The sequence below is a fragment of the Elaeis guineensis genome, chromosome 1, assembly GCF_000442705.2.
Source record: "Elaeis guineensis isolate ETL-2024a chromosome 1, EG11, whole genome shotgun sequence".
Classification (NCBI taxonomy): Eukaryota; Viridiplantae; Streptophyta; class Magnoliopsida; order Arecales; family Arecaceae; genus Elaeis; species Elaeis guineensis.
Window position 1 is genome coordinate 175356670 of NC_025993.2, and position 27299 is coordinate 175383968.

General features: G+C 35.5%; 2 protein-coding genes across 10 annotated transcripts; both read right to left on the reverse strand.

The window, feature by feature from the left end:
• Positions 1-4013: 4013 nt before the first annotated feature.
• On the reverse strand, positions 4014-10050 carry LOC105039713 (dihydroneopterin aldolase 2). Of its 5 annotated transcripts, none has more exons than XM_010915969.4 (3): positions 9897-10050; positions 7561-7765; positions 4014-4376 (listed from the first exon to the last, which is right to left on the reverse strand). In XM_010915969.4, exons 2-3 carry the CDS (start codon positions 7755-7757, stop codon positions 4166-4168), a joined length of 408 nt encoding a protein of 135 aa, XP_010914271.1. In that variant the 5' UTR covers positions 7758-7765; positions 9897-10050; the 3' UTR covers positions 4014-4165. The 5 variants fall into 5 exon arrangements, with proteins under 5 accessions (XP_010914271.1, XP_010914272.1, XP_010914273.1 ...); XM_010915970.3 differs by having other exon boundaries at positions 9872-10018; XM_010915971.3 differs by having other exon boundaries at positions 9752-9971.
• A 2505-nt stretch (positions 10051-12555) lies between these two features.
• On the reverse strand, positions 12556-26250 carry LOC105039714 (deoxyhypusine synthase). Of its 5 annotated transcripts, none has more exons than XR_830969.3 (9): positions 26111-26250; positions 25382-25615; positions 25035-25202; positions 23855-24073; positions 22435-22521; positions 17071-17176; positions 16763-16998; positions 13088-13279; positions 12556-12912 (listed from the first exon to the last, which is right to left on the reverse strand). XR_830969.3 is itself a non-coding variant. In XM_010915973.3 (8 exons), exons 2-8 carry the CDS (start codon positions 25598-25600, stop codon positions 13193-13195), a joined length of 1122 nt encoding a protein of 373 aa, XP_010914275.1. In that variant the 5' UTR covers positions 25601-25615; positions 26111-26250; the 3' UTR covers positions 12556-13192. The 5 variants fall into 5 exon arrangements, 3 of the variants coding, with proteins under 3 accessions (XP_010914275.1, XP_010914276.1, XP_019704326.1); XR_830968.2 differs by having other exon boundaries at positions 12556-12916; XM_010915973.3 differs by having other exon boundaries at positions 12556-13279.
• Between the last annotated feature and the right edge of the window lie 1049 nt (positions 26251-27299).

Sequence of the window (27299 nt, forward strand, 5' to 3'; positions counted from 1 at the left end):
CACGGCGACTGAATCGATTTCCCACCAAAACTTTGCATAAATATATATATATATATAAAACTTTGCATATAAAATATAAAAATATAATTCATAAAAATGATAATAGGTTACAAATAATTTTATTGTTTTTTAATTATTTAAATAGTTTTTATTTATCTTTTTGATAAAATATGTATGACACTTGATAAGGATGAGCTTGATAAGGTTGCTCCATTGTCGTCGTTTGGATGTCATCTGATTGAAAATATTGCAATAGTCCCTTTTTATAGAAGGTATTTATGACAAATCTGATTGCAGGCTGTATTGTGGGAAGGTCACTTTCTCTTATATTTGATACAAATTATTCTAGAAACTGGTTATGAAATGACAATAATGGTATTGGGTGCAAATTATTCTAGAAGCTGGTTATGAAATGACGATAATGGAATTGCCCATGTGGATATGTCTTTTTGTCTCTATGATTGAATGGATGGGGTTGCACTTTCAATTTTCAATATTAGATTGTAATAATCTTGCAAAAAGAATCATAGCGATAATATTCATCAAGTGATGAAGTATTCAATCTCACATTTGATGGTGATGGAGCTCATTCCTGCCCTTAATCCATGATGAGCCCTCTTAAAGCTTCTAAAATTCAGAGTAGCGTATGAGAGGGCCATTAAGACACCTATTCAAACTTTTTTTTTTCACTTGAAAAATTCTCAGCATGGCCGCAATTCCATTTCATTACTACAATCTAAATGGTCAAAGACAGGTTCAACGCTAACATCAAGAGCAGGATAAAAAAATGGAAAGATTCTATATTAAAAATTTTAGAAAATGTGCACTTAACAAGGTTTTCAAGTTCCTGCTAATCGCAATGTGGTGTGGTAATTTAGTCTTTAACCATCCTCCATGCACCAACTTTTCACGGTCTATGAAACAGAAAATCAAGGCATTGCTCAAAAATACATGTATGAGGAAAAAAATCAGAGATCACCCACCGCTCAGTTCACTGGTTGAGATGAAACTAGAGATATCTCTCTCGTTCTATAGAGAGCCCGAGCTGTGTAGAGATCCAATCTGATATGACCAGTTCAAACTCTACATGGGTACGTATTCTTAACATTTCCAAAGCAGCACTAATTAAATTTGATTCAGATAGGACTTAATTTAACCCAACATTTTGATTGTGTTCATATCAAGGCTGAAATTTATAATTTTTTATAATAATTGGTTGGATTTTGAGGTAGGCTCGGCTCTTACTGATCAATACTCGGAGATTGGTTGGTCAATATATCTCTTTCGATTCTCAAGATGTGTACCAAAAAACAAATAATGCTTTTTGGTTATGGATCATTCTGCCGGTGCTCACCCCACATTCTTTTATATTTTTATCATATTTTATTTTTTAATTTTTTTGAATATATTTACATTAGGATGGTATAATTCAACCATTTTATCCAACTAAATAAATAAAAAAAATTTGAGTCCATGCTAATTGAACGGTGGTCTAGTTTTGAGGCCAGGTTTAATCCATTTAAAATATACAGTGCAAATCAACTCCATTGTACAATAAAAAAATAGTAAAATAACAACAATAATGGTGAAAATATTTGAAAGTACACCCCTTTTTTTTTTACCGAAGTACCTCTACAACACAAGTGCTACGTATGATGTTTCTTTTCTTTTCGAGCGTGGAGGTTGCGCTCATGGATAGCCGCCATTGCAGGGTAAACGGCCATCAACCAATGTACGAACGTGCATGGCACGGCCCGTCTCTGCGCGTGTTTTGTTTGATGGCCGTCCATCAAATGGCAACTCCACGGGTGCACTGCATGTCCGCCCGGCACCGTGGAGGATCCATCCCTGGTTCTTAACCTACATTCTCGTCAATGCTGGGCTCCACGTGGATCGATGAGCTCTGCTCCGTGTACCGGCACACCAGGCACAACGCTTGGAGCAATAATGATAATAATTTTAGCTCCAGATATAAACGAGTATTTTACACATACCATACATATAAAATAATAATAAATGGTTATTATTTATTATTTACTTAAAAATTTCTATTGTTTACCGATGTACTTATTTTTTTAAAATTTTTTTATAAAAATAATATTAATTTTAAAAATATTTATGAAAATAATGTTCCATATAAATTATTTACAAAAATACTGTCCATCAAAAAATCGTTCTATTACAAGGCGATTTTATTTGCCACGTGATCACGAAGAATAGGAAGGAGAAGGGTGCTAACTCAATAGCTGCGCTATGATAGGAAGACTTATAGAACCGCCTTATGATAGGACGATTCTCTCCACTTATCCCTCTCTCTTCTCCTCTTCGTAACCTATAGAACTATCTTACGATAGGACAATTCATGCCACATGTTTTTCAGTTGACGATAAGAGTAGTGAGTCAGCATAAAAAGTCGTATAGAACATTTTTGTTTGGAGTAACATTTCGATAAATAATTTTAAAATAATATTATTTTAATAAATTTTTTAAATTTAATAATAAATTGATAAAAATTTTAATTTATTTTTTTTAAAAAAAAAATTGTTGCCATTTGTGTGACGGATAATTAAATATAAAAATTGAGATAAGCGTATATAGCCAATATTAGGTGAGGATGGGTCTTGATGCAATGATATAGTTGGTTTACTGTAGCTCAGCTAAGTAGGATAATCCTTCAAAGAACTTCAGGTGATCTTCTTCTGAAAGGCATCAGCCAAGCAAAATCCTGGTGTACCATGTGTCCGGGAAGGAATTATGGTAGTAGTGGGCATGGCCAGCTGAGATTAAACTCGGCAGTTGAATCATCTCACAGCTCCAAGAGGTAAATTATACACGTCACTGTAAGAGCCAGGGCAACACCACCTGAATCATGTCCCATTGGCCTACTCAAACCACCCAGACCACTTCCTATGATTTTGCAAAGTGAACACCAAAGAGCAAGCAGGTTCAAATTCTCTTGCATGCGATACCATAGAAGGGATCATAATTTTTTATCACACATTAAAACAATAATGTAACATAAGGAGCAAGATAATCAAAGACGAAAGGTATCCTTAAAGTGCTTAAGGAATCTGGTGCCTTAAGATGAGAGGCGCTAGAAAAGCACTCGACCGAATGAAGTAAGGCATTAAAATTAGAAAAAAAAATAATATATAAATAAATAATAATTAGAGATAATTATTATAATATGAATTATTATATAATTAATAATTTAAATATAAAACATATATAAAACAGTAAAATACTCAACTAATTCAAGATAAAATTTATGATAACAAATCATAAGCAGCTCTAAATTTATGAATGAAACAAAAAACATAATAAACCTTAAAGTTCATCAACGAAATCTCGTCAATAAAACAGAAAACATAAACAGTCTTAAAATAGAATCATATAAATAAAACAAAAAAGATAAATGGTCATAAATTTTAAAGTTCATCAATAAAATCATCATATTCAATTTTTTTTCAAGTTGTCATCGCTTTCATCTTCTCCTCCTTCATTGGATTTATATCCTTCAGCATCTTCTTCTGTCTCATCTGAATCAGCATCTATCTCTTCAATATTAGGAGCTAAATTTGACTTTATTTTTAAGTTTGCTCTTGAGTTAGTTTTTTGGGCTTAGCTTCTAGTTTTTTTACTTGCTTCTCCAACACCTACTATCTTTGCTACAGCCCCCCATGTCAATTCTTCATTCTCATCGCCAAAGACTGCATTATCTTCAGCCATCAAAAAAAAAAAAAAAACATAAAGTTCACTAAAACACCAAAGACAAGCACCTCGTTTCACTGAAAAAGATCCTAAAAAGTATCAAAGACGTGCGCCTGAATGAAGGAGCATCGCCTGAATCATTAAGGGGCGATGACCTTTTTTTGGCACCTAGCGAGCATATGAGATATGCCTTTTAACGCCTTAGACATCACTGGTAAGGAGCAAATTAACAATATCATGATCTCCAACTAACAACCAAAAGTCTCTTTTTTTTCAATGGATGTCATAAAATTTCATAGATATTTTAAAAAAGGAGAAGAAATTTCATTGCTTTCCCAAAGCATAAAAGACCGCTTGTTTGCACGGGCAAGATTCTTAAACCAAGAGGTTGCTCAGACAAGCTCCTAAACATCAGTACATCACTTCAAACATAATTTATATCCCATACAGCAGCTCATAGTGACTCAGGTTTCTCATTCTTTTTGTATCTGAGTATCTCTACACCTAAATAATCAATAGTTCCATGGACAGCAACATGAGGTTTCCCGACCTTGACTCGGACAGCAGATATCTGTGGAAACTTTAGCAATGTGGTATTTGCAATTAGATGAGCTACTGACTCCAAAAGATTCTGAGATGGACCCTCCACAACATCTCTAACAATCCTGCACATCATCAATACAACGATCAAGGACCGAATGAGTTTTTTGGATGACAAGTTAAGAGCATGCTGATGCAAAAAATTTGTCAACTACTGGCAACTCACACTATCATGAGCTCAGGTTTTCTCTACTTTTCTTTCATTGGTCTTAACTTTGCAAAGCATTCTTTATTCACTTTAAAAAGGAACTGACATAAGCAAGAATTACCTTAATGTAGAAAAACCAATTAAAGAGTGCACTGGATTCTGTACATGGTACCAAAAACTTTAAGCAGACATCATGGATGTCGCATTTAAAGCACCTGTTCTTTTAAATCCAATTAACTTTTTCTATAATTATTTTCTAGCACTGTTCCAGCTTCATGCTCGCCTACACTCTTATCCATCAACCAAAAATATATCATTTGTAAACATACAAATAGCTTACTCCTGGATCAACAATTAAAACAGGTATTATGATAACCCTGGCTGTGCCCAAGGGCAGCTTATTCTTGAAATTATTTAATAGGCTTCCATCCAATCTGGAGTACATCTTCATTTAAAAATATTAGAACTAAGCAGAACCAGGGGGGCAGCGAGGGTATGAGGCCCCCAAACTCGATAAATTTTCCCAGCATGTCAGTCCCCCACCCCCACCACCTCAAAACACCCAAAAGAAATAAATAAATGAATAAATTGAGCCAGCAGAACCCCGAATTTTTTTTTTTTTTTTTTTCTGTTCATGACTGGCTTCTCTCAAATCTCAACAAATCCAGGCTCCTTTCTAATATTATGGAAATTAAATTTGATTAATACATATACAAAACTTCAGAATTTCAACCACAAAAGGTGAATTTGCTATTAGTAGTTAAATCTTGCAATGATGTATGCTGGATCCAATAGGCAATGGCTACAACGGCACATAGTAGAGATGTTCACAAAGCACAAAAATGGGGATTCATCTAGATTGAATCAGACTGAATTGTCTCATACAGTGACTACAAAGTAGATGCCAACAGCTGGCAGCTTTCAGGATCTCTTGAGGGGATTTTTTTTTCCCCTATCTAAGCAAGATTTATTGAAGTCCATATCACATACTTTCCTTGTGAAGCTAACTTGCAACTGGTATCAATGTGCCATCAAAGGTCGGGTAGAACAAAAAAGGGAAGGTTCTTCCTCTCAAATTTTTTCCTATCTAGTAAAACGTGTCCCAATAAATTTCTTTAAGGGAAAATGCCCTATCATTGAAATAAGCTGTGAGGCTTGATATGACAAAAAACTTTTTACAGAAATATCATAGAATAACTGAGAGGCAAATGCCAGAGCAAGAGTACTTCTATCCCATCTGAGACAATAAAGATTTATCGAAGACTCCATGATTCATGTCTTGCAGGTAAACTAACAAGATATCAGTAGTCTCAACAACCAAGGGCCTGTTTGGTTGGAGGTACATGAAAAACAGTTTATAAGTCCAGTACAAAGAAGTGGTTTATCAAAGAACCATAGACCACCTCAACTGTTTGTTTGTGTGGATAAAGTATTTTTTTAGACTTTTGACATTTTTAGTATGAATTTGTAATCAGGTGCAAGTATTTGGAAGTGCCGCTTTGGCACCATTTGGGTGGAAGTCAAAAACTTAACTTCTGGACCGCTAGGGAAACTCACTTTTTTGGGTTCCTTCACACCAAAAGCTAGCAGCTCCCAAGTTCACTCAAACTTGACTTATCCAGCACCCACCAATAACCAATTAGGCTGCTATCTGATGTCAAGTGGAACCTATATTTGATGGTTAAGTTACAGATGTTGCATTCAGGTTCTCAACTAATTTTCCAGCCCTTCCATTGGCCAAGAATTTTTTCTTATGAACCCATACTAAGTGCAATATTAGTACCCACGTCTAATTCTTTGGCACGATGACCCGAGTTTTCAAGCTACAGAGACAACACAACAATGATTGCCAACACAACAAATCTTGAAAAAGTAGGATACTGTATGACAAGGATACAATAGAAAATATACAATATTATGTAAGAAAACAATCATAAAGTATAATAAATTATCACAATACCATAGCAAATACTTAATATAATAACATTAAAAAAAAAACTGCAAACTCCATCATTTAGTTGTCATCCACATTCATAAACAACCACCAATACTACATACAGTAACATCAGCATCATAAACTGTAACATAAACCATTCATGGTACAGAAGGTAAAAAATTCATTATTTAAAAAGACAAAGTGTCCTTCACTTCATCCCTGGAGGAATCCAAGAGGCATTCCAGATGTCTAAACAAGAAGTACCTAGAGCATTTTTTTTTTTTTAAAAAAAAAGGGAATACTCAAAATAAGCATACAACACCTATTCGAGTTGTGACTGACAAGCATCACGTCTGGATATGGTGAAAGCATGAAATTTGAAGTATCCATGCCTTCTTGAAGCGCACTGATGACTGATTTATGAATAGATGGCAACCTAAAGCTGCATGTATTTCAGAACTCCTCCTTAATTAAAACTATTTACCTCTTTCAGAAATTAAAATTAAAAAATCACATTTGAATGGGATTTTTAGCTGACTGAATATGAGCTGGGCACAACAATAAACAATCTTGGAAACTTAGATTAAACCACAACATCAGAATTAGTGTGGCTGTCCATTGCCAGATTGAGAGAGCAACAACTTTGCAATAGAGCTGCAGCTATGCCAACTTTAGAACTCACTCTTTGAACCTATTACAGTCTTAGCATAGAAGGTCAAACAGAGTACATCAAGTGCGCACATAAACTATCAATATTATCATATCTTTCTAGTTATCACGCCTTCTTCAACCGTAAGGCATCAAGAAATAACCATAAAGGATCCAAAGGATAAAACTTGAAAAAAGAAACAACCCAATCATTTATGGAGGTTGATTACTATATCAACCTGGCCAGTAGCATTAGCTACAAGAGCTGTTCTGCAATCTGGGACAAGCAAAGCCTGTCCTTGGCCACTTGATAGGGTTGGTGCTAATTTTGTTGTCATGTCTATTTCAACTTTCAAATAACTAATAGATAAAAAATTTCTTATTCTTAGATCATGATTTTCAGTGAAGGCATTCTATCATACTTCTTATTTCACTCGATAAGAACAAACATTTCTACTTATTCTGAGAGTATGGTGTTTTAAAAACTCCAAAAAATGAAGCAGAAAATAGCAAATACCTGTAAATTTCAGTATAGCTGACTGTATCAGACAAATTGTCACTTTTACCAGCTTCACTTAAATCCAGCCAGGCATCAACATCCACCACAAACTTCTGACCTAGCTTCTTTTCCTCTGGTTTCACCCCATGAAATCCATGAAACTGCAAACCCCTTAATATCAACTTATCTTTATCAACCAAATCTCGTTCACCCATAAAAGCACCTAAGGATATAGTGTTAATTTTTTTCTTCAATCAAATAAGCATCTAGGAACACGAACATACCTAATGCCAATACCTGGTGAAAATATTAATATTAAAAATAGAGCATGCATGCATAATTTTTTTTTACAATAAATCATATGAGACTATGAATAAAAATCAGTGACAAGCATGAAAGAATTGTTCAATAATCATCGGTCCTACTAGGTTACAATAAGGATTGTTATTAACTCTCTATAACATATCATGTTATTTTTGCTAGTAGAGTTGCTTATCCACAGTTCCTATTAGCCCATTCCTATTATAACTATAAAAAAGAAAAAAAAAATAAAGGTATATATAAGCATGAGCAGAGAGGGAGAGAAACTACAATGAAAGATGCCCAATCCATTCTGGTCATTTAGATAGTTATACTAGGATGTGATAATATTGACATAAGCAAGTTCATTTCAATGACCATGGTATTGACTGACATGTGAGTGGATTCATATCATGATGCCGAAAATGGTGCAAGAATTATTCTTATCACGATCATATGATAAAAACAATATATTTCATGTTATATCAGTTATTAACTTCAATGCAACAGATAGAATATGCAGTTGTTAAACTAACTTTAAGATCATTACTTTCTAGGTGTAGTTATTGGTGTCTATGCATTGCAAATATTTTTTAGCCATTTACTAGGATAGAAGTCTATCGATAGCTGATAATTTTAAGTTATCTTATTACACCGATTTCTTTTCTATAAATAAATCTTGATTGGTATTTTTATAATAATAAAAAAACCAGAAGTATTGCCTACCTAATTAGAGGTCAACAATATGCATCTCATTATACAATTGCCATTATAATTCATCAATGTACCACTGCTTCAACATCCTTCATTTCTGCATCCTTTTTTGTTGCACATCACAGAACCAAGAAAACGAGTATCCAACATTTTATCTTCGATTAGTGAAAATGGTAAGTTTCCTGAATACTAGCAATCATTACATCCAACCTTCATAGTATTACCATATATCTATTTCAACATCCTTGTGTTTATTACGCTGATTACACCTTGCTGCATCAGTTTTATTGTGTTTGTTTTTCAATTTTCTTTCAAGCACCTCAGGAAAACTGGTTGGTGATTTGAATATAACAAAACTTACAAAGGGAGACGTATTGTTTTCAATGTTCATATGTTATCATATCATTTAAATTCATATACATCTAAAACATAGAATACTATACCGTTCTATACCGCTCTATACCATCCATATTGTACCGTACCGATCTCATATCGGTACACCGTCTCGGAGTGTACTGACATTATCATACCATACCGAACCATGTACCGATATTAAGCAAAATTTTACCAGTACAGGATTCGGTATCGAGACGGCGAATTTTGATCTAAAATATCATTTAAAATCAAGGGAAAACTAGGGAAACTTTATTTTTTTTGCTAATTTCAATTTGAAATCGGCAAAAGAAAAGGTACTTCCCGAAATGGCATGGTACACATCTATGGGTACCGTACCAGTTACGAAGGTATGGTTCTGTACCGGTTTGGCAAACCAAAGGTACATATAACACTTCATATTGAAAAAACTAGATATTAAATATATTGTTTAACCTTTTACCAATATATATATATATATAAAACTTTGATCAATCTACTTTCTTTCTAATTAGTAGTAGCAAAGCATCCACTGTCTCTTTATAGCTAAAACTCCAATGACGCATCACGGAATTAACTATTCTATCCTATAAAGCCTTAGCTGCATTTCTATTCTAGGTTGTCGTTATGAATCAACCGATAGATTGCATAATCCAACTGGATTTGTTCCACCTTTGTCGTGGGAATCTATAGCCCTTTTCATCAGAAATGTCATGCTCTCAAAACAACAAGGAATATCAAACGTAATAGCAGGGGGGAGGACCCAAAATAAGCATGAAATTGAAAAGAAAAAAAAATTGAAAAGGAATCTAAATTTGCACACCAAAAACTTTAATTGGTGAAATGGAGTCCTAATCCCCATTCCCAATCCCTAATACCCGGTGCAAAGCCCAATCTTCTGCCATAGAGCCCATAGAAGGCTCCATGTTGGGCTCCGGCCTACCTTCGTCCAGAGAAAGAGAGAGAACCTGAGGCTGAGAGTGGGAAGAAGAAGCTGCCGTCCGCCGCCCTCGAACCCACCGTCGCCGAGACGAGGACGCACGAGGCGTGGACGCGGGGCTTAGGATAGTTCGGAAGGACGCGCAAGTGACGCGTGGACAGAGCTGTACGTATCTCAAAGCACAACGCGTCTCCGAGCCGTCGCTCTGCTTGCTGTTTTGGAATAAAAATAAATAAATTAATAAAAACTTGAAACAGAAGTTTTTTAATTTTTTTTGTCACCGGAGCCGCGGGCGAATATGGATCGTCGCGGGAGATTATACCCTACACTCACCGTGAACCCTATTAATTACACCCGTGCATGCTTGATGAATGGAGCTTAACGTAACGAGATCAATATTAAAAATTTGATTCACTCTAATATTTAAGTTTTTTTATTTTTTATGTGAAAAAGTTTTATTTATTTCATTTTGCTTTATAATAATCAGTTATTGACCAATAAAATTTGATTCAATTTGCAAATTTCTAATATGAGAGTGTAGAACTACACTAGTTAATGCATTCTCAAGAGGAACTTCGTATGTTTTTGTGTATACTGTACACGTGTATTGCATGTTTAGTTGAATTATGAAATAATAAGAAAGAAAACTATTTTAACCTTTAAATATATATTATAGCATATATATATATATATATATATATATAGAGAGAGAGAGAGAGAGAGAATAAAACTTAATCAATGTAAAGGAAAAACATAGGATAATATCTTCAAAGATAAAATATAAAACAGAAAATAGAATAAACTTAAATTAAGATCTACTTTATGAAAAAAATTAGGGCTAAGTAAATAACTAAAATCTGAAGAAACTCATCCAATCTGACCTAACAAACATCGATTTTGATCTATTGAAAGACACAAATCAGGTAGAATCAGGTTAGGATTTGTAAAAAAATTGATTATTTACGGTTGGATTCAGTTTCTATACTTTTAACCCATATGAAATCGAACACAACCAACGTAGTATTTTACAAACTCATTTTTATTTTAGGACTGCATCGTTTAGACTTCAATATTTCATTCTAAAAAATATCTTGCCACTCATTTAAATTTATAAGAATATTAATGTTGAATTGTTGATAGAAACACGTCAATTTGAAATAATTCTAAAATGAAAGTTTTCAGATGTAGTTGCTTTCAGATGAATAATTTTTTTTTCTATTTTATTTCATACATGATGAAAAATAAGTTCAAAATTTATAATTGATAAGGTTTAGATCTTTTTTATATTAAATTGATAAAAAAATAAATAAACTTAAGTGGACCAATATTGAACTTAAATTCAACATTCGATCAATATTGAAGTCCAAACCGACACAATCTATCCGAATCCGCTATAAACCATTCACTTCAGTTTCAAACAGTTTATACATGATAAATAGTCAGCAGCGGATTTAATTTTTTTCAATCCAATTGAATTTGATCAGATGAAATTTTTTTCTCAACTCGACTGAACCCGACCCATGCTCAGCCCTAGGAAAAACACAAAATAACTAAAAAAATAACTTTAAAAAATTCATATCCATAGTGCAATGAATAATTAAATTAAAATAATAAGGATATAATTATTTAAAAGATAAAAAGAAATAAAATTTATAGACTATAAAAGCATACAAATATAAAATAAACAGCATTAGAAAATCAAAACATAAATTAGAGCATAAGAATGAAAAACAAAGTTACCATGAAAATCTTTAAATTATAAAAATTAAAATAACATAAAATAAACATAAAATAAAAATACAAACTGAAGTATTTGAGTGTACAAATAGTTATATAAAATTGAATTTGTGAAAAAAAATATTGCAAAATAAAAATTTCCCTGTAGCAGTTTGCACGTAAAAAATGCATAACAGTTTTAATACGCTACATGAGATTCAGAAAATGGAAAAATAGGAAAACAGGATTATCAGAAGAAAAAATCAGTTGTCTTGGTTTGATCAAGATTTTCTATTAACCATCAATACCTGCTTCCTTGATTAATGGCACGATGATGCTATCTTCTAATTACTACACCAAGTAACTTCCGAGGGAGGGGAGGGGGAGAGGTCATTGTTGGAGAGAACTGGCAGAGAGGGTATGGTAGCAGGAAAATCTAATTAATACACTTAATGGAGGATAGATGAGGAAAGAGATAATAGAAAAGTATAAAGATATATAAAAAAACATTACACAAACATTTACATATATGAGAATGGAACGCAAAGAGAGATTTGAGCCCTGGGTTGTTTGGGATGTTAAAATATGTACACAGAGAGACAAGATGGTCTATTGAGTTGCTATTGGAGGGAGATGGAGAGAGAGACTTTGATTGCCAAGGTATACTATTAAGTTGTCTACGCCAACTAAATTTTACTCCATCTAAGAACAAATTTTGGTATTACATCCAGATTGAAACTCTAATAAGGCAGCTAGTGCTACGAAACCTCTTTGCATTCCAAGTATTTGAATGACAAACTAAGAATTGGTGGTTCACGAGATTTCCTTGTTAGCTACTTTGCTAACAGATGCCCTCTGACCCACCCTGGCATACTATGACAATCTTGGACGACCTTCACCAAGATTCAGACGCATAACAATTTCTATAAAGATAAAGCATCAACTCGTTGCACCAGTTGCAGAAGTCCTCATCAGTTGAAAAGATCAAGTTATTGCACTTAGAAATGCTACTAAATATGCGTTGCCAGATCAAGGATAATAAATTACAAGCTAATCATTTGGTTTTGATGCTCGAGGATGTTCAGATACAACATTATGTGATGCCTTCATGTCCAATCGTGGTGAACAAGTTACCAGATTCACCTCTCCAGGGAGGACCATGAACGAGTAGATATGCCAATACCAGCAACTCCAGTGCTTGCCTTGGCCAAAAGCACACTTTTAGTGGTGGAGACGCGCTGCAGAATAGAGGATCTATACTCTGACAGCCACGAGGATAGGTGAGAACCTCAGTAAATTTCAGCTTGATTTGTCTTGTTGCAGTTTATCTGACTTCATGTTTTTGTAGGGAGTGATTCCACCACCATGGAAAGGAAAGGGAAAAACAGATGGTGAGCGAAAATTGTCCAATACCATATGACTCTACTGTTGAAGGAAAAACCATGGAAACAAAAAGAAGCAAATTAGAAATTGTTCATTTGGATGCATTAACTGAGTGCTGACCGAGATTTAGGAAAACATAAATGCAACAGTGAGGATCATAAGCAAATGAAGCCACAATCCTATATCCAAACACCACCCCCAACCCCCGCTGCATGGGCTCTGAGGTTAATTGGTGCTAGTCCCTTCCTGCAACCTTTGCGCAAATGTTGCAGCCACCAGCAGAGGAAAAGCAATAGTTGCATCACAATGAACCTGTTTGGTTTCAACATGACATTTAGAATTGCCAGAATAAGATCAAACCAAAGGAATCAAATTTACAAAATTTGCAGAATAAGAGAGACCGAGTGACAGCATGATCTTTTAAAATTGTGTGTAAAAGAAACCACATATATCTTGCAAGTTAAGCAAAACTCTCAAGTCTCTTGTTTCGTATCTTTCTCCAACTCCATCATTACCTTCACAAGACTCCATCTACCCAATTGGCAATGGAGGTGGTCCGAATTTACTTTGTAATGCAACCACATGCCTTGAAAATCAGTTTCTTCATTTTCTTTTGTATTTGCTTTGCTAAAAATTGTTTTCAGTTTCATAAGGTTCGATTTGCAGTTGTTAACTTATTACAGCCATTGGATAAAATTCGTTTTCAAATGTTCCTAGATCTAGAATAACGGAAAATGATTTCTCAAAAAATATATATGATGGGAAACCATAGCTACAAGGTGATGCCTTACTTGATGTGAAATTTAAAGGCTTTCTGGTAAAATATTATTGCTTGTGCTTGAACTAAGGACTTCTAGCTGTTTTCTGTTTGATGCCCTTCTGTATGACATATATTATGGAAACTCAAACTATCTGTGCATATCTTGCTGTTGTCTTCATATAATAACAGTTCAAAACCTTTACTCGGGATCTCATATTCTTCTCTGCTCCATCACTAACTCGTGACTTTTTTATTGCTCTTCATTTAAATCATAATTCTCCTTCATCCTCTTCTAGATCCAATCTTCTTATTAGTTTATTTCAATTTCATCCGCAATATGTAATCTTCCACTCCCCAAATATGTCTAGAAAAAATGGTACTGGACCTGCCGTCGAATATAAGCATCAGTTTTGATGCTGACTAGTCCTGACCAGATAGTTAGAACACTATTGTTCCATTAAGCTATCTAAGACCATGTAATGGCAAAAATGATGATATTATCTTGCCATATGATTATAAAACCCTAGGGTTAGGAGGGCTTTCGAATGGATAATAGCTCTCAGGAGATCTCTAGGTGCAGCCCAGAAATCTCTACATGCAATAAAACCTAGTCTGACTGTCGGAACTCAAGTATTAGTCTACAACTCTCTAAGTTTTTCCTGGACTGCTGAAATAAAGAGAAGATGTACAGCATCTCCAAGACAGGCAAAATCAAAAATATGAAGCAGGGAACTTTTTCTGAGGATAAAATATTAGGCACGAGTCTTGAGATTAATGATCAAGTATACTGTTTTGCTGCTAGACAACAATAAACTTAAGCAAAGAGCTAGTGCACATGAAAAAATTGAGATTAAGATTTCCAGCAAAACAGTGCAAATAAAGCAAAAGTTAAGCAAAATAAGATGACAAAAAAAGGAACATGGAGAAGGGAAAGAGAAGTGAAAGATGAGTGTTGAATGACCAAAGGAGAAGCCACTACTTCATTCCTAAACTTAGAAAACTGAGTTATAATTTATCTCACGTGGAAGAAACTGTCAACAAATTTATATCCCAAACTCTAGTAAGTGGCTGGCTCCTCGAGGGGGAAAGAAAGAAGGGACAATGATAGTTGAACCAAACTAGAGAAGAGTTATGTGGCATGGCTGACGAGGTAAAATGAGTTGGTCGCCATTCCAGAACTTATCTCTAACCTAATCATCTACATAAACTTGCCCCATTCGCATGGCCTACACAATAGCAGGCCACACATGCGGTCACATAATTAGAAAAAGGGCTAAATATGCAATTCACAGTGATAAGTATGCCGGTGTCACCTCTTGCCACTTGGGCAAAAGGGGGTGGGGATTACATTCCAAATGGAGTCAGTCTCCGATGGATGGGATGCACATAGGGTATAAAGGTGGGGATTAGTCCCTGCTAATCTCTCTCTTTCTCTCTTCCCACAAAAAAAAAAAAAAAAAGTATGCCAAAGTTGCAGTTGTACAATTCTAAACTTGTTGCATATACATCTGCAATTCTGCATAATGCCAAGTGAACTGTTTTCCAGCCCATTGCAGCCTGACCACATACAGGAAATGCAATGCCATCAAGGACCAACAATGCATGCGGCCACATATGTGGCCTCATGCATTGCATTTTAAAACTGTTATTTTGTCCTTCATTATTACACCAAAGCTCACAAATTATGAGAATCTTTTGCTGAGCTCCAAGCTGCAATATATCATAGGAAGTCTAGGAATGCCTTTTCATAAATCTTATGAGTCGCATGGTAAAGAGGTGGGTATATCCAACCAGAGATGCATCTTAGTACTCTAAACGAGAAATTTCATTTCACTTTAATGGCCCATTACTCTGGGGTATTCTAGCACTAAAAGATCCAATCATTGAATCCCAGAATAATAATTCTTTCAAGAGTTAGTTTCAAATTCTTCTCCTACCAGCCTACCTAATATTCCATCCTAGTACTCATTTAGAACATCTTTCTCCTTTGTCAAGACCAAGTCTGCCAAACCATCCCGAACCGGGCAATTTGAGACAAATTAAACTGGATTGGCTAAGAATCGGGATGGTTCGGTCACGCAATTTGGTTCCATACCAAAACTGGCCTAAACCAGGCTAACCATTCAGTACCGCTAGGTTTTCAAGCTGTTTCAGGCTATTCCAAATTGAACATAATGGTTCAAGACTTTTATAATCCTCTCCTCTCCCCTGAGCCCTTGATCCTCTCTACCTTCTCTCTCAATACTCCTCACCTCTTCCTTGTCTCCCTCTCTCCCTATCCTCCTCTCTCCTCTTGCCTCTCACCTCCCCCTCTCTCCCAATCCTCCTCGCCACTGGCAAGTTGTGACTCCTGTCCTCTTTCGATTTCCTTGCAAGGGTTTGGATTCCATCGCCGCCGCCATCAACAAGGATGAGCACAGACCACCATCTCTCTCTCTCACCATGCCACCAACAATGATGATGATATCAGGGCTACATCAATCTCTCCCCTCCTCTGTCTCCCTCCCCTCTGTTTCTGATATGCCTTGATCAGTACGATATATCCTGGTGCCATACTGGAGCGTTAGTTGCCAGCATGACACCAAGTACCAATCTGGCAAACCTTGGTCAACATCCTTAGTCCTCTTCCATACATTTGCTACCGCTACTTGTGGTGGTACTAATATGATCTTCGACTATATTTTCCTTAACAACTCTGTTAAATTTTCAGTCTGCCAAACTGATGCATCAGTTTACTCTGTCATAACCTTTATTAGTCCCATTATGAGAATGCCTTGTTCAAAGTAAACCTCAATAAGCTGTTCAATGTCTTTCCTAGTGTTGATCAAAAGTAAACAAATAGTAGCTAATATATCGCGACAGTTAACCCAAACAAATCTTGCAAATTGGTAAACTAGCAGATCATTAAACAATTAAGACAAGGTACAAATCTACAGGAGTATGGGGCAAACAATATCAAAACAAAGTTCTGTGATCCTATAAAGAAACAGTAAGAGAGGAAAGACTGGAAAAGATGAGGCAGATTAAGAGCATACTTTAATAGTTTTTGCAGAACCTTTTATTTTTCCCCATGAAACTGCCTCATCAGGCTGTGCTCCAGAATCACTCCCATCAAACTCCTGTGCTGTGTTGATGTAAACAGCATAATCTGCACCATTGCGTAACATGTTGGCATTACATATATGGTGCTTTGGGAGCCCCCCACCAAGAACAATGATCCCGGTCTTTCTAGGGCTTGCATGAACAGCTTCTCCATTCATTGCACGTATATCTGCATGAGGAAATGAGAATGGTTGAAAATGAAAATTGAAAAGCTTGGACACTGAAGAAGAAATTCTTTTACCTTGAACAATATCAATAAGTAAACCTGGTTTCTGGACTGAATGGCAATACAACATGTCCCCCAATGATCCATCAGTTAATGCCGGGCAGAAGACAGGAATACCATTCTAGTCAAGTGTTCATGAGTCAGTAATTGTTTAAACTCACTAACCATTCAGCATGCAATTTGGCAACTATATTAAAGAAAAAAGAGGCAAAGATCATCTGGATGCTTCAGTGAAATAGTGCCAAAATCATATGTCAGTGCTTCTGCACTTTGATTGGCTGCATCTTTAGAGTAGAAAATGTTGCACAGAGGCAGTTATGGACAATGTACATGTTTTAATAGTTTGGAGAAGTCTGTGACTTTCGTGTGTCCGCATGAATCATTTCTATACTTGGTCATTTTGGCAAAAAGAAGTGAAGGGTCTTACCATACAATTGTCTCATTAAATTTATCAGCATGTTTGTCAGAGGGCTTTCAGTTCTTTGCTTTCAGGTTGTCTTACAATATTCTTTCCATAAAATTTGCCTCCAAAGTAGCATTAAGAAAAAGGCAACTTCATTTGCTGTAGTTGATTCCTAATAGACTCATTCGGTCATAAAATTGAAATACAAAGTTTAGAAGCAACCCAGACCATATTATACCACAACAGACTGCTAATTCTTGTGAAAGTATGGCATAAAACATAATAGTTTGGTGCCAAAAAAAAAAAAAAAGATTGAAAATAAGATGGTATTGAAGGAGGTGCTTTGGGGGGAAATGAAACAAAATCCTTTTAACAGGAACGGCTAAATTAGACATCATTTTGAAATTTCAGTCATAAAGATGGGTGTATAAGACATCAGGACGTCAGTGCTTATCTAACATCCTTCAGCTACCTTTTCTTCAATAGATACGTACACTCTTATTTTTCAATCCCCTGTCAAGCGTGGTCCTTTTTTTTGGCTATGATTTGAAGACAGACCACTCCCTGGTTTTTGGAAATGCTTATTGGTGAAGACAGGGTGCATGTGCCCCCTTGGCTCCAGAAGGAATCTTTCTACCCCTCCACTGGTCTGCTATTTGTGACCCCCTAATTCCCAAATGCCTTCCTGTTCTATGTTCAAGTTAAGTGGACCTTATATCCACTTGTATCGGTGAGAATATGCCTCGGTCCTACACCTCTCTATCTAGGCTCACTTAGAATAGACTAATGCATTCCTCTATAGGATTTGGGAATTACATGACATCACATCTCAGCATCTCAAAGTTTTCTTTCACTATTTTTATTTGCATGTCTTGAAAAAGTTTGTATCACTTTCATGCATTACCTCTTTCCTTCCAAAACTATGGTTCCAACTTCCAAACTGCCCCACCAATTCCTATTATTCTAAAGCATCTCTCCCTCCCTCTGCCCCGCGCCCCCCCCACAAAAAAACCCTTCCTCCCTCTCTCCTCATGGTACTTCATATCTCTCTTCTGACACATCTCTCATGCCCAATTTCCTCAATGTTACAAGAATCCAGTCATCTAGGAATGGCAAAATCGACCCGACCCGATGGGTATGCACCCTACCCAAATCCAATCAAACCGGATTTAGGTAAAATCCGAAAACTGTAGCACGGGTATAGATAGAGTATGGGTAATGCTGTTTTCTACCCGAACCCGATCTGAACCCATACTCGAATATATATGTTTATAATTCTATTTTGGTAATTCTGCTTTGTTTAATAATATGCATAAAATTATTTTAGTTATTTATATGTTTTATTTTGAATTATAATTCTATTTCTATATTTGATTTTTATAAATCTGGACTTATAAATTATGTTCTATATTGAATTGATAATTTTGTTTTGATTGATAATATGCATAAAATTATTTTGGTTGTTTATTTTTTTTGAATATGGGATAGGCATGAGCGGGTATGGGTTGGGTATAGGAAAATAGGTTATCCGTGGGTATCTTCGAGCCCATTGGGTATGGGAATGGGTATCTCTTTTCTTATCCGATTGGGTATCAGGTAGAGTTTGGGTATAGGGTATTAAGTTCGGATTTGGGGATGGATAGTACAATACCCAACCCAACCCTACCCATTGCCATCCCTACAGTCATCTATGGCTTCATGATTTATTCTCCCCAAGATCCATCACAATTTCCATGATTCTATCTCTGTTTCTCTCTGTGAGATTCTTACTCCCACCCTTCAAGTGATACTGGCTCATTCTTCAACAGGCACATGGTTCAAGATCACATTCTCCTCCCACTGCTTGGTTTCATGTTCTATTTCACTGCCCAATGGTGGTTTATCGCAACATTAAAGATTAGTTGTTTTATGAACAATAATAGCAGAATTGCACAAATACATGATCTCCCCGTTGTTTTAACTTTCAATAAAAACAAGATTCTCTTTAGCTGATAAAATACACTGTTCATTATTGAAATTTATTTTTTCCAATAATGCCCATATTGTTGTGAGTTGAAGATTTAACTTAACCTAGACGTCCAAACGTCAAAAATTTATAATTAGCAAAAACTAAAAGCATTTTGAGATTTTGCTGAAAAACCTGATATGAGGAAGGATAAGCATGGTACAAGACTGGGAGGAATTAAGAATTAATAGCTTATTCTTTTGAATATATGTGAACTATTCTTTAAGTGAAAATTTGATAATGATTTAAGATTTTTAACCATGTTTCCTATTGTAGATGTGTGCACTTTGCATGTGTCTTAAAATATTTTTGAGCTGCGTCATGAAATAAAAAATTCAAATGTCTGGGTTAGCGTCCTATGGTTAACATTTTACTATGCATAAAATATTGTATGATATACATGTGAAGCTACCGAACACACAAATAGTGATGCCAAGTCTCTTACGAAATCTTTGTAATGGAATCATTTATTACATATCCTCATACCCGCTTTCACAAAAGATACTTGTGAGATTAGTGGGAAAAAAAATAAGCTTTAACCTAGACACTAAGATAACGGCAAAGAGTGAACAACCAGAAAGAAAATAATAGGTAAACCTAGATTTACATACAAAATTTATGCATTAAGTATCAGGCACCTCTGTCCCCCAAAACCCCCAACACAAAAAAACCTGCCTTTACACTTAGAAATGATATACCAGCTGACAAGATTTTTGTTATATTTTTACTATTATTTATTGAGTGCTGGTTCACAAAAGAAGTCTTTTTTTGTAGTTCTTCATGTGATATCCTCTGAATAAAAAAAAAAAAAAGCTTTTTTGTTTTCTTTAATCTCCGCACTTCCACACAATTTATATCATCCTAAATAGCATCAAAGTTATATCATCTCCACTTTCCCCATTCTCATTATAGCTAATTTCTTGATTTATTTCTGAACTTTTCAGCCTAACATACAACACAGATGAACACAGACTACATGTAGGCTTACTATTTTGCAACCTTCAAATCTCTAAAGCAAGCTTCGCCATCTCAGTATCAGAACCTATACTGATAACATCCCATTACAGTGTTAGTACGCAGTTCGGTATGGGACGAGACAGCGTATCGAGTGTCAGTACAGTATGAACAGTATACCGGTATGAGATCGGTACAGTACGATACATCTTATACCGAGCAGCACGGCAAACCATGCTTAAAAACAACCAACAAAGCTTTGAGCCATCTATGAGTGTTTCATTTTGCAAATCATGGTATATAGCTACAATAATTTAACATTAGCTTTCCCTGCCTATCAAAATCCTCAAGTTCACTTATTCTTTGCCCTTACTTGACATATCAATCTCACAAATCCACCAACATCTTCTTGAATGCATTGTTTATGCTGCCTTGTATAACTCAATTTAGAGTTTGCATGCATACAGTATATTTTCCTTATTTTTCTCTGTTTGTGTAATTGTGGTACCACTTTGGTGTATAGATCATTTGCATATTGCATATGATCTGGGCTGCTGCATGATGAAATGGGTATCCAAGGATTTAGCTTGCTTCCCAATCTACATCCAAAGAATGAGGAACCAGAGTTCTTGCTGACACAACTGTCACTTTTGTGTCATACTATGATGCTTTGGTGTCTCCATAGGTTGATTATACAATAGCATTGAACCCGTGCCTCCTCAGTGTAAGGGCAAACTCCCAATATCTTCCTTATCAAGGCATCATACCTACATACATAAATACATGCATACATAGGTGCATATGTAAGTATGAACATACATACACATACATGCATATGAATACACGCATGCGCGCGCGCGCGCACAAACACACACACACACATATATATATATGTACTTATGTATGTGTGTGTGTGTGTATATGTATATATATTTATATAATGAAGAGGCCCGAGTCCAGCAAGTGTGTTAGACCCTTTGGGTTTCCAAGGCATGCTGGACTTTTGAAACAAATTTCCAATACGGCGTATTTGAGAAGGACCATAAGTCCCAAGGAGAAAATCTCTACTTATACAAAGGGAAAGCCCCAAGTCCAGCACAGTTGTCAGATTTGTGGGCTTTCTCAATGAATTTGGGTGTCCAGCAAATGTTGGACTTTTGAAATAAATTTCCAATACTGCGCATTTAAAAAGGACCATAAGTCCATAAGTTCAAGGAGAAAAATATGTATCTACATCTCCACTGTTTTGACATCCTTCAAAAAGAGATACATGCAAGCCCTAGACTCTAGTATTATATAAGCGGACACACATAAATATACATGTCAGTCCACATATTTATGATTTCTTTTCATCAATGTACATTCCTTCCTTATCATCTAACAAATTCATGACGTTCATATATTTTAGTTATAACCTCTTTTACATAGATCAATATTCATGAATCACGAAGTCAATCATATGTTTGCTAATTTTCTCAACTTCTATGAAAACTTAAATAAAAACAATAAAAACAAAAGTCAAAAAAGTCAAGGATATCTGCTAATGACTTAAGCTGAGAAACTTACTTATGCTTTAAACTTTGCAAGATGTATAATGCTGAGTAGGATATTCTGACAGAAAATACACCGTTTATACCCACTCTTTCTCTACTTAGAAACCTTTATCCTAAAGCATGTTGGATCTAGGTAGATTTAAAATAAGTTGTATGACAAGAATTTTTCATAGATAGGAGGCAATATATAAGAAATATCATTATCTCATCTCTATAGGACATCAAACAGAAATGATACAAATTAAAAAGACAAATGATTTGCACATCTTGCAAAGTAAGACAACTTTCAACTGAACTCAAACAAATTCAGGGAGACAAGAAAAGGTTTTCAAAGTAAGCAGCCTCAGTCCTAGAAAACAACTATTGCTCTAGCGCATTAGGTAATTCATACAAGCATCACCTGAAGGTCCCCGAGTGAAAGTGAAAACAACAGAAAGTAAGAATGACTACTAATTAACAATTACCTTATATGCCCAGTAGAGGTATGAACTATCGTCATTTATTTCTTTGCCAAGGCGGGCAATCACTTTTGATGGCGTCCAAATTACATTCTGCTTAAATAAGCCATGAAATTGAAGAACATGTCAATGCAAAGTCTAGTAAAACTGTTACAGCAAAAACATAATTGTTCGGAGTAGAAATTTTTTTACTTTCGCAACATATAACTAGTGGTCATTGCTTAGATGCCAGGTCATGATTGTTAATGATGTAAGTATTATAGTTTCTATATGACATAATAATATTGCTAGTTATAGTGACATTAATAGTAGAGTATATAAATTAACAGCTACTTACACTAGAAATGGAAGAAAGATCGTCCTATAATGCAATATATACAGGATTCAGTACAAAACTAACAGGTGCACTGATCCAGACTAAAAATTAAAAAAATGAATCTAAAAATAGTGCAAATAATGCCTTGTTCTTTCACAAGGATAATTTCTCTTTGCACCGAGGAAACTCTAGTACATATGTGGAGAAACTTAGTTATAGTCCTCAACAGCACTACTTACTAAGGTTTTACAAACAAGTTATTACTAAGCATAGCAACCTGTTAATGTGGATCAAGCATGTACTAGTTGCAGCTGCTCAGATATGGATCACACTCCATCTAGCCAAAATCTGTTGTGAGCAGCCATTCTACATTCCAATTAATTTGCAGCATGACTAGATTACGTCCTTTTCTGTTCTTATATCATGGTAAATACTAAATAACACTATCATGGCTTTGCAGCCATGCCCTAGGAATATCATGGTCTGATCCAGGGGAAAGATCAACGAACCGATCTTTTGTACTATTCCATCCCTGCACTATAAGAACCATTATAAGAGTTAAAATGGCACATACAGCTTAAAGCTGCCATTCTTTTAAAAATTCCTAACACAAAAGTTATCATTAAATTCTCAAAACAGTGATTACCTTAACACTGGCATTTATTATGGTTAGGCATTATAATAGTCATAATGCACATGTAACTGCTGACATTTTCAGATTTTGAATGTTTACAGGACAATGGAGCTGTTCTAAAACAGTTATAACAGCCATCAACCATGACTAGCTTATGAACAATATAGCAGGGATGGCACATAGCATGCAATGTAGCAGATGGCAAGTTAATGTGTCCAAGATTCAGCATCATCAGGACAGCAACTTAATGACAATCATGAGTGGATGTGATTTTTACCAACATTTAAATGAAAAAAGAATGAAGAAAATCATGCTTTGCTTTCATCTATCATACAACGCAAATCGTATGAACTGGGGAAATGGTACCATAAATATTGTCACTAGAGAACCACATAAAAGACTCCTTACCATGCAGTGTGAAAATCCCTGAAAAATCATAACTCAGAGCTCTGTTAAAAGTGAGGTCCAATTATTACCTCTGTAGATTGTTCCAGTAACATCTGATCAAGAATCGGCATGATCCAGTCCTCAAATTTGCAGTAGTTGTCATTAGGCACCAACAAATTCCCAATTCGATTTAATCCTTTTGAGCGCAGATAAGCACCAGGAAAAGAAAAATCACCTTTATATGTTGGCGCAAGGCATTTTATAAGGTCCTCTTCTATACCACCAGCTGTCGTAACCAAAACATCTACCTACACATGCCCATAATGATATTAATAACATCATTCTACAACATAATCTGCAATACATACACCAAGACAACTAAAAGGTGGAGCAGTAGCAACTTTTAATCAAAAGAAATGCTGACTCTAAGATGGACTAAATAAGGATATTTTACTATTTATATTATGTTGTAAGTCCTTGATGAGGGACTGCACACATCTCAGACTGTAATATCACTAAGAACATAGGTACGGGCATTAGATGTATTACCAATGTAAATCACTAGAGCCCAAATTTGCAGGCTGTGGAGTTACATAAGCAGAAAGCTGATACACAGGACATGCAAAACTAACTTGAAATTGCGCAACAAGTGAATTTTTATCCAATACTTTCCTTTATGTATCATCTTTCTGCCACCCATTATGTCACAAAAAGATGCAGCAACCTTTTGCCACCATTATTTTTTCCTTTCTTTCGATATCTTGTCATATGGGCAACTAAAGACAAGGACCAGTCTACCTTTTTTCTCCCTATGGGTGTTTACATAATGGAGACTGGTTGCAGGTACCCTGTTTTTTCTATTCCAGAACCTTTTCTGCCAACTATACCCGCACGAGACAACAGCAGTTTTAAAGTAGCAAATGCATACCTGGATATCAGGCCATGCTATTATTTTACTTTGTCCAATTGATTTGTTTCAAAATTTATGATATTGAAGCTCTAATTATTCTGCACCAAGCCTTACAAAAAGTATACTTTGCTAAAGTCATTTGACAAAGAGAATTTCGTCATGGATTAACGGTTACACGCATTATTGTTGTAACCCATGGCAAAAGCAGCAGAGATCGTTAAAAGGTTACGTCAGTTCACATAATATCAAAACAACAATTACACATGATGATGCATGCAATGCAGTTTGGAAAGAATGGAAAAGGATTTTCTATAGATGGAAAAAGGAGAATGCAGTCCTGCAAAAATTTAAAAACTCACCATTCGATGCTGTGTGAGAAACCGGATGGTCTCCCGAATGCCAGAAGATATAAGGTTTGAAGTAAATCCTAGAAAAATTTTACAGTTGACTGTTTCTCTAAAAGCAGGATTGAGCTCCTCTGTATCGCAATCTTCTCTTGGCTCCTCATGGGAAAGCCTCCAATCTAACTTCAATTAGGACACAAATTGAAAATAAAACATAACTGATAAGAACAGTATTTTAAAAAATGGTTGTTCTACTGAATAGCAGCTTCACAGATTGCCTTGGAATTGAGCTCAAAAATTAAGAAAACTTTAAATAGTTGGAATCAAAAAAAGGGAAAAAAATGAAGAGCAAGCAAGCTCACCATTTGATTGACAACATCAATGGCATCTCCGAGGTTGGATGCTTGGAATCCAGTGGTGGCCATGGAACGCAGGAGGCCCATGAGGTCCACCCCACGGTTGAAATCATAGCCGCTGATCCTCGGGAATCTCTCCTCGTCTAGGGTCTCGGACGGCTTGAACACTACCGACCGCACAGCTTCAAGAGTTTCACGATCTCCTTCTCCAGTGGCGGCTCCCATTGCCAGAGACTTCTTCTTTCGATGTTAAAAAAATAAAAATAAAAATTAATGTTTTACAATCCGACTGTTCATCGAACCCGACGAACCGTGACAACATGACGATGCAACAAACATTTAGTTATTAATTAATTATGTACAGAAATTAGAGCAACAGTACAAATATGTGTCAAAAAAAATGACTTTTTAGCTGTTTTCAGGCGTTTCTGCTGTTTGTTTTGTTCGTCGCTTCAGGAGACTGTTATTTTAGTAAACAATTGATAGTGCAAAACAAGATATTCGAGAAAAGATTGATGGATGAACAAAGAATCGTAAAGATAAGATTTTTCTTTTTCTTCCCCTTTGAAAGAACAATGAAATGCATCGGAAGCAGTTTCTGTTTCTCTCGGACAGAACTTCAAACATGAAATAGATGACAACGAAGCAAAGAGAAGAAAAGAGAAGCATCCAGAGAGAAGGAGGGGAAGAGAGAGAGAGAGAGAGAGAGAGAGAGAAAGAGAGAGAGAGACGAACCTAGGGCGCCCTTCGTCAATCGTACGCCGGCCGCCGGCCGCCCGCCGCCCGCCGCCCGCCGCCCGCTATCTGCGTGGAGTGAGAGGAGAAAGGAAAGGGTCGCGTAAGAAAGCGAAGAGAATCGATCTACCAAACCCGGCTTCCCTACCTGAATTTATCGTCGTTTGAAGAAGGGCCGGTTCGCATGAACCCATTCCGGTTGGAATGAGACGGTAACTAAACCGGTGATTCTCACGGTTCTTTAGTGGAGCGGCTTTTTAAGTGAACTACGCTTATGGCCTGCCCGGACCGGTGATGTGAACTTTTTAAAATAAAGTTTTTCTTATATCTATATTTTTCTAAATACTAAAATTACATCTATCTTGTCACAAATTTATTAATTTTATACACTATGTTTTTCGTGTATACCTTTATACATATGTGAAATTAAGAGAATTCCTCACAAATTATCTATTTAAATATATACCCTTATACATATCCTTGTTGAGTTAATGGTATATACATAAATAACAAACTTGTTAATCTTTATATAAATCATTCAGCCATTCATTACGAAGCAAGTTATATTCTTCCAACATTTTATTCCATGCAATGATAAATTTTTAGTTATAATTTATTATTTTAATGCTCAATCCTTTGATAGAAGAGTAAATGCAAGTATGGATGTATTCAATAATTCTTCAACTCACAAATTCTACTTGAATATATGGGTCTTTGGGTTTTTTACCACACATATAGATAGGTACATACAGTTGGATTGGTCAACTAAGATGACTATGACATGGCTAACATGAACCTTATCAAGCTGGGCCAACCATGCATGTATGATAGGGTTCACTTCATTTCTGGACCTTAATATTTTTTTAATTTATTTAAGTATATTTTGATGTTGTTCTAGATCACTAGCAAGAGATTTGTTGAAGTCATTTGCCTAACAACTAGATATTAATATCACTTGATTAGTGAGATAAGATTAACTAACACCTGTAAATAAAGTTTGTCCAAGTGTTCTCTTCCACAAATTATATGAATCTTAGAAATTTATTTTTTCATTATATAACAGCTACTATCAAAATATGGATAACCAAGTTTGATATTTAAATTTTCATAATCAACAGATAAATTAGGGTCAAGAAAAAGTCTCAATATCAATATAACACCTACTATTGTGAACTTGAGTTAGGTATAT

Excerpts from the sequence above, each read along its gene's own strand:
- LOC105039713 (XM_010915969.4), bottom strand. The coding sequence starts at position 7,757 with ATGGGTGAACGAGATTTGGTTGATAAAGATAAGTTGATATTAAGGGGT. Across the intron at positions 4,377-7,560 it reads AGCTATACTGAAATTTACAG|GATTGTTAGAGATGTTGTGG; the intron begins GTATTTGCTATT and ends GATGATGTGCAG.
- LOC105039714 (XM_010915973.3), bottom strand. The coding sequence starts at position 25,600 with ATGGGAGCCGCCACTGGAGAAGGAGATCGTGAAACTCTTGAAGCTGTG. Across the intron at positions 24,074-25,034 it reads TTCTCACACAGCATCGAATG|GTAGATGTTTTGGTTACGAC; the intron begins GTGAGTTTTTAA and ends GGGCATGTGTAG. Across the intron at positions 22,522-23,854 it reads TACTGGAACAATCTACAGAG|AATGTAATTTGGACGCCATC; the intron begins GTAATAATTGGA and ends TTATTTAAGCAG.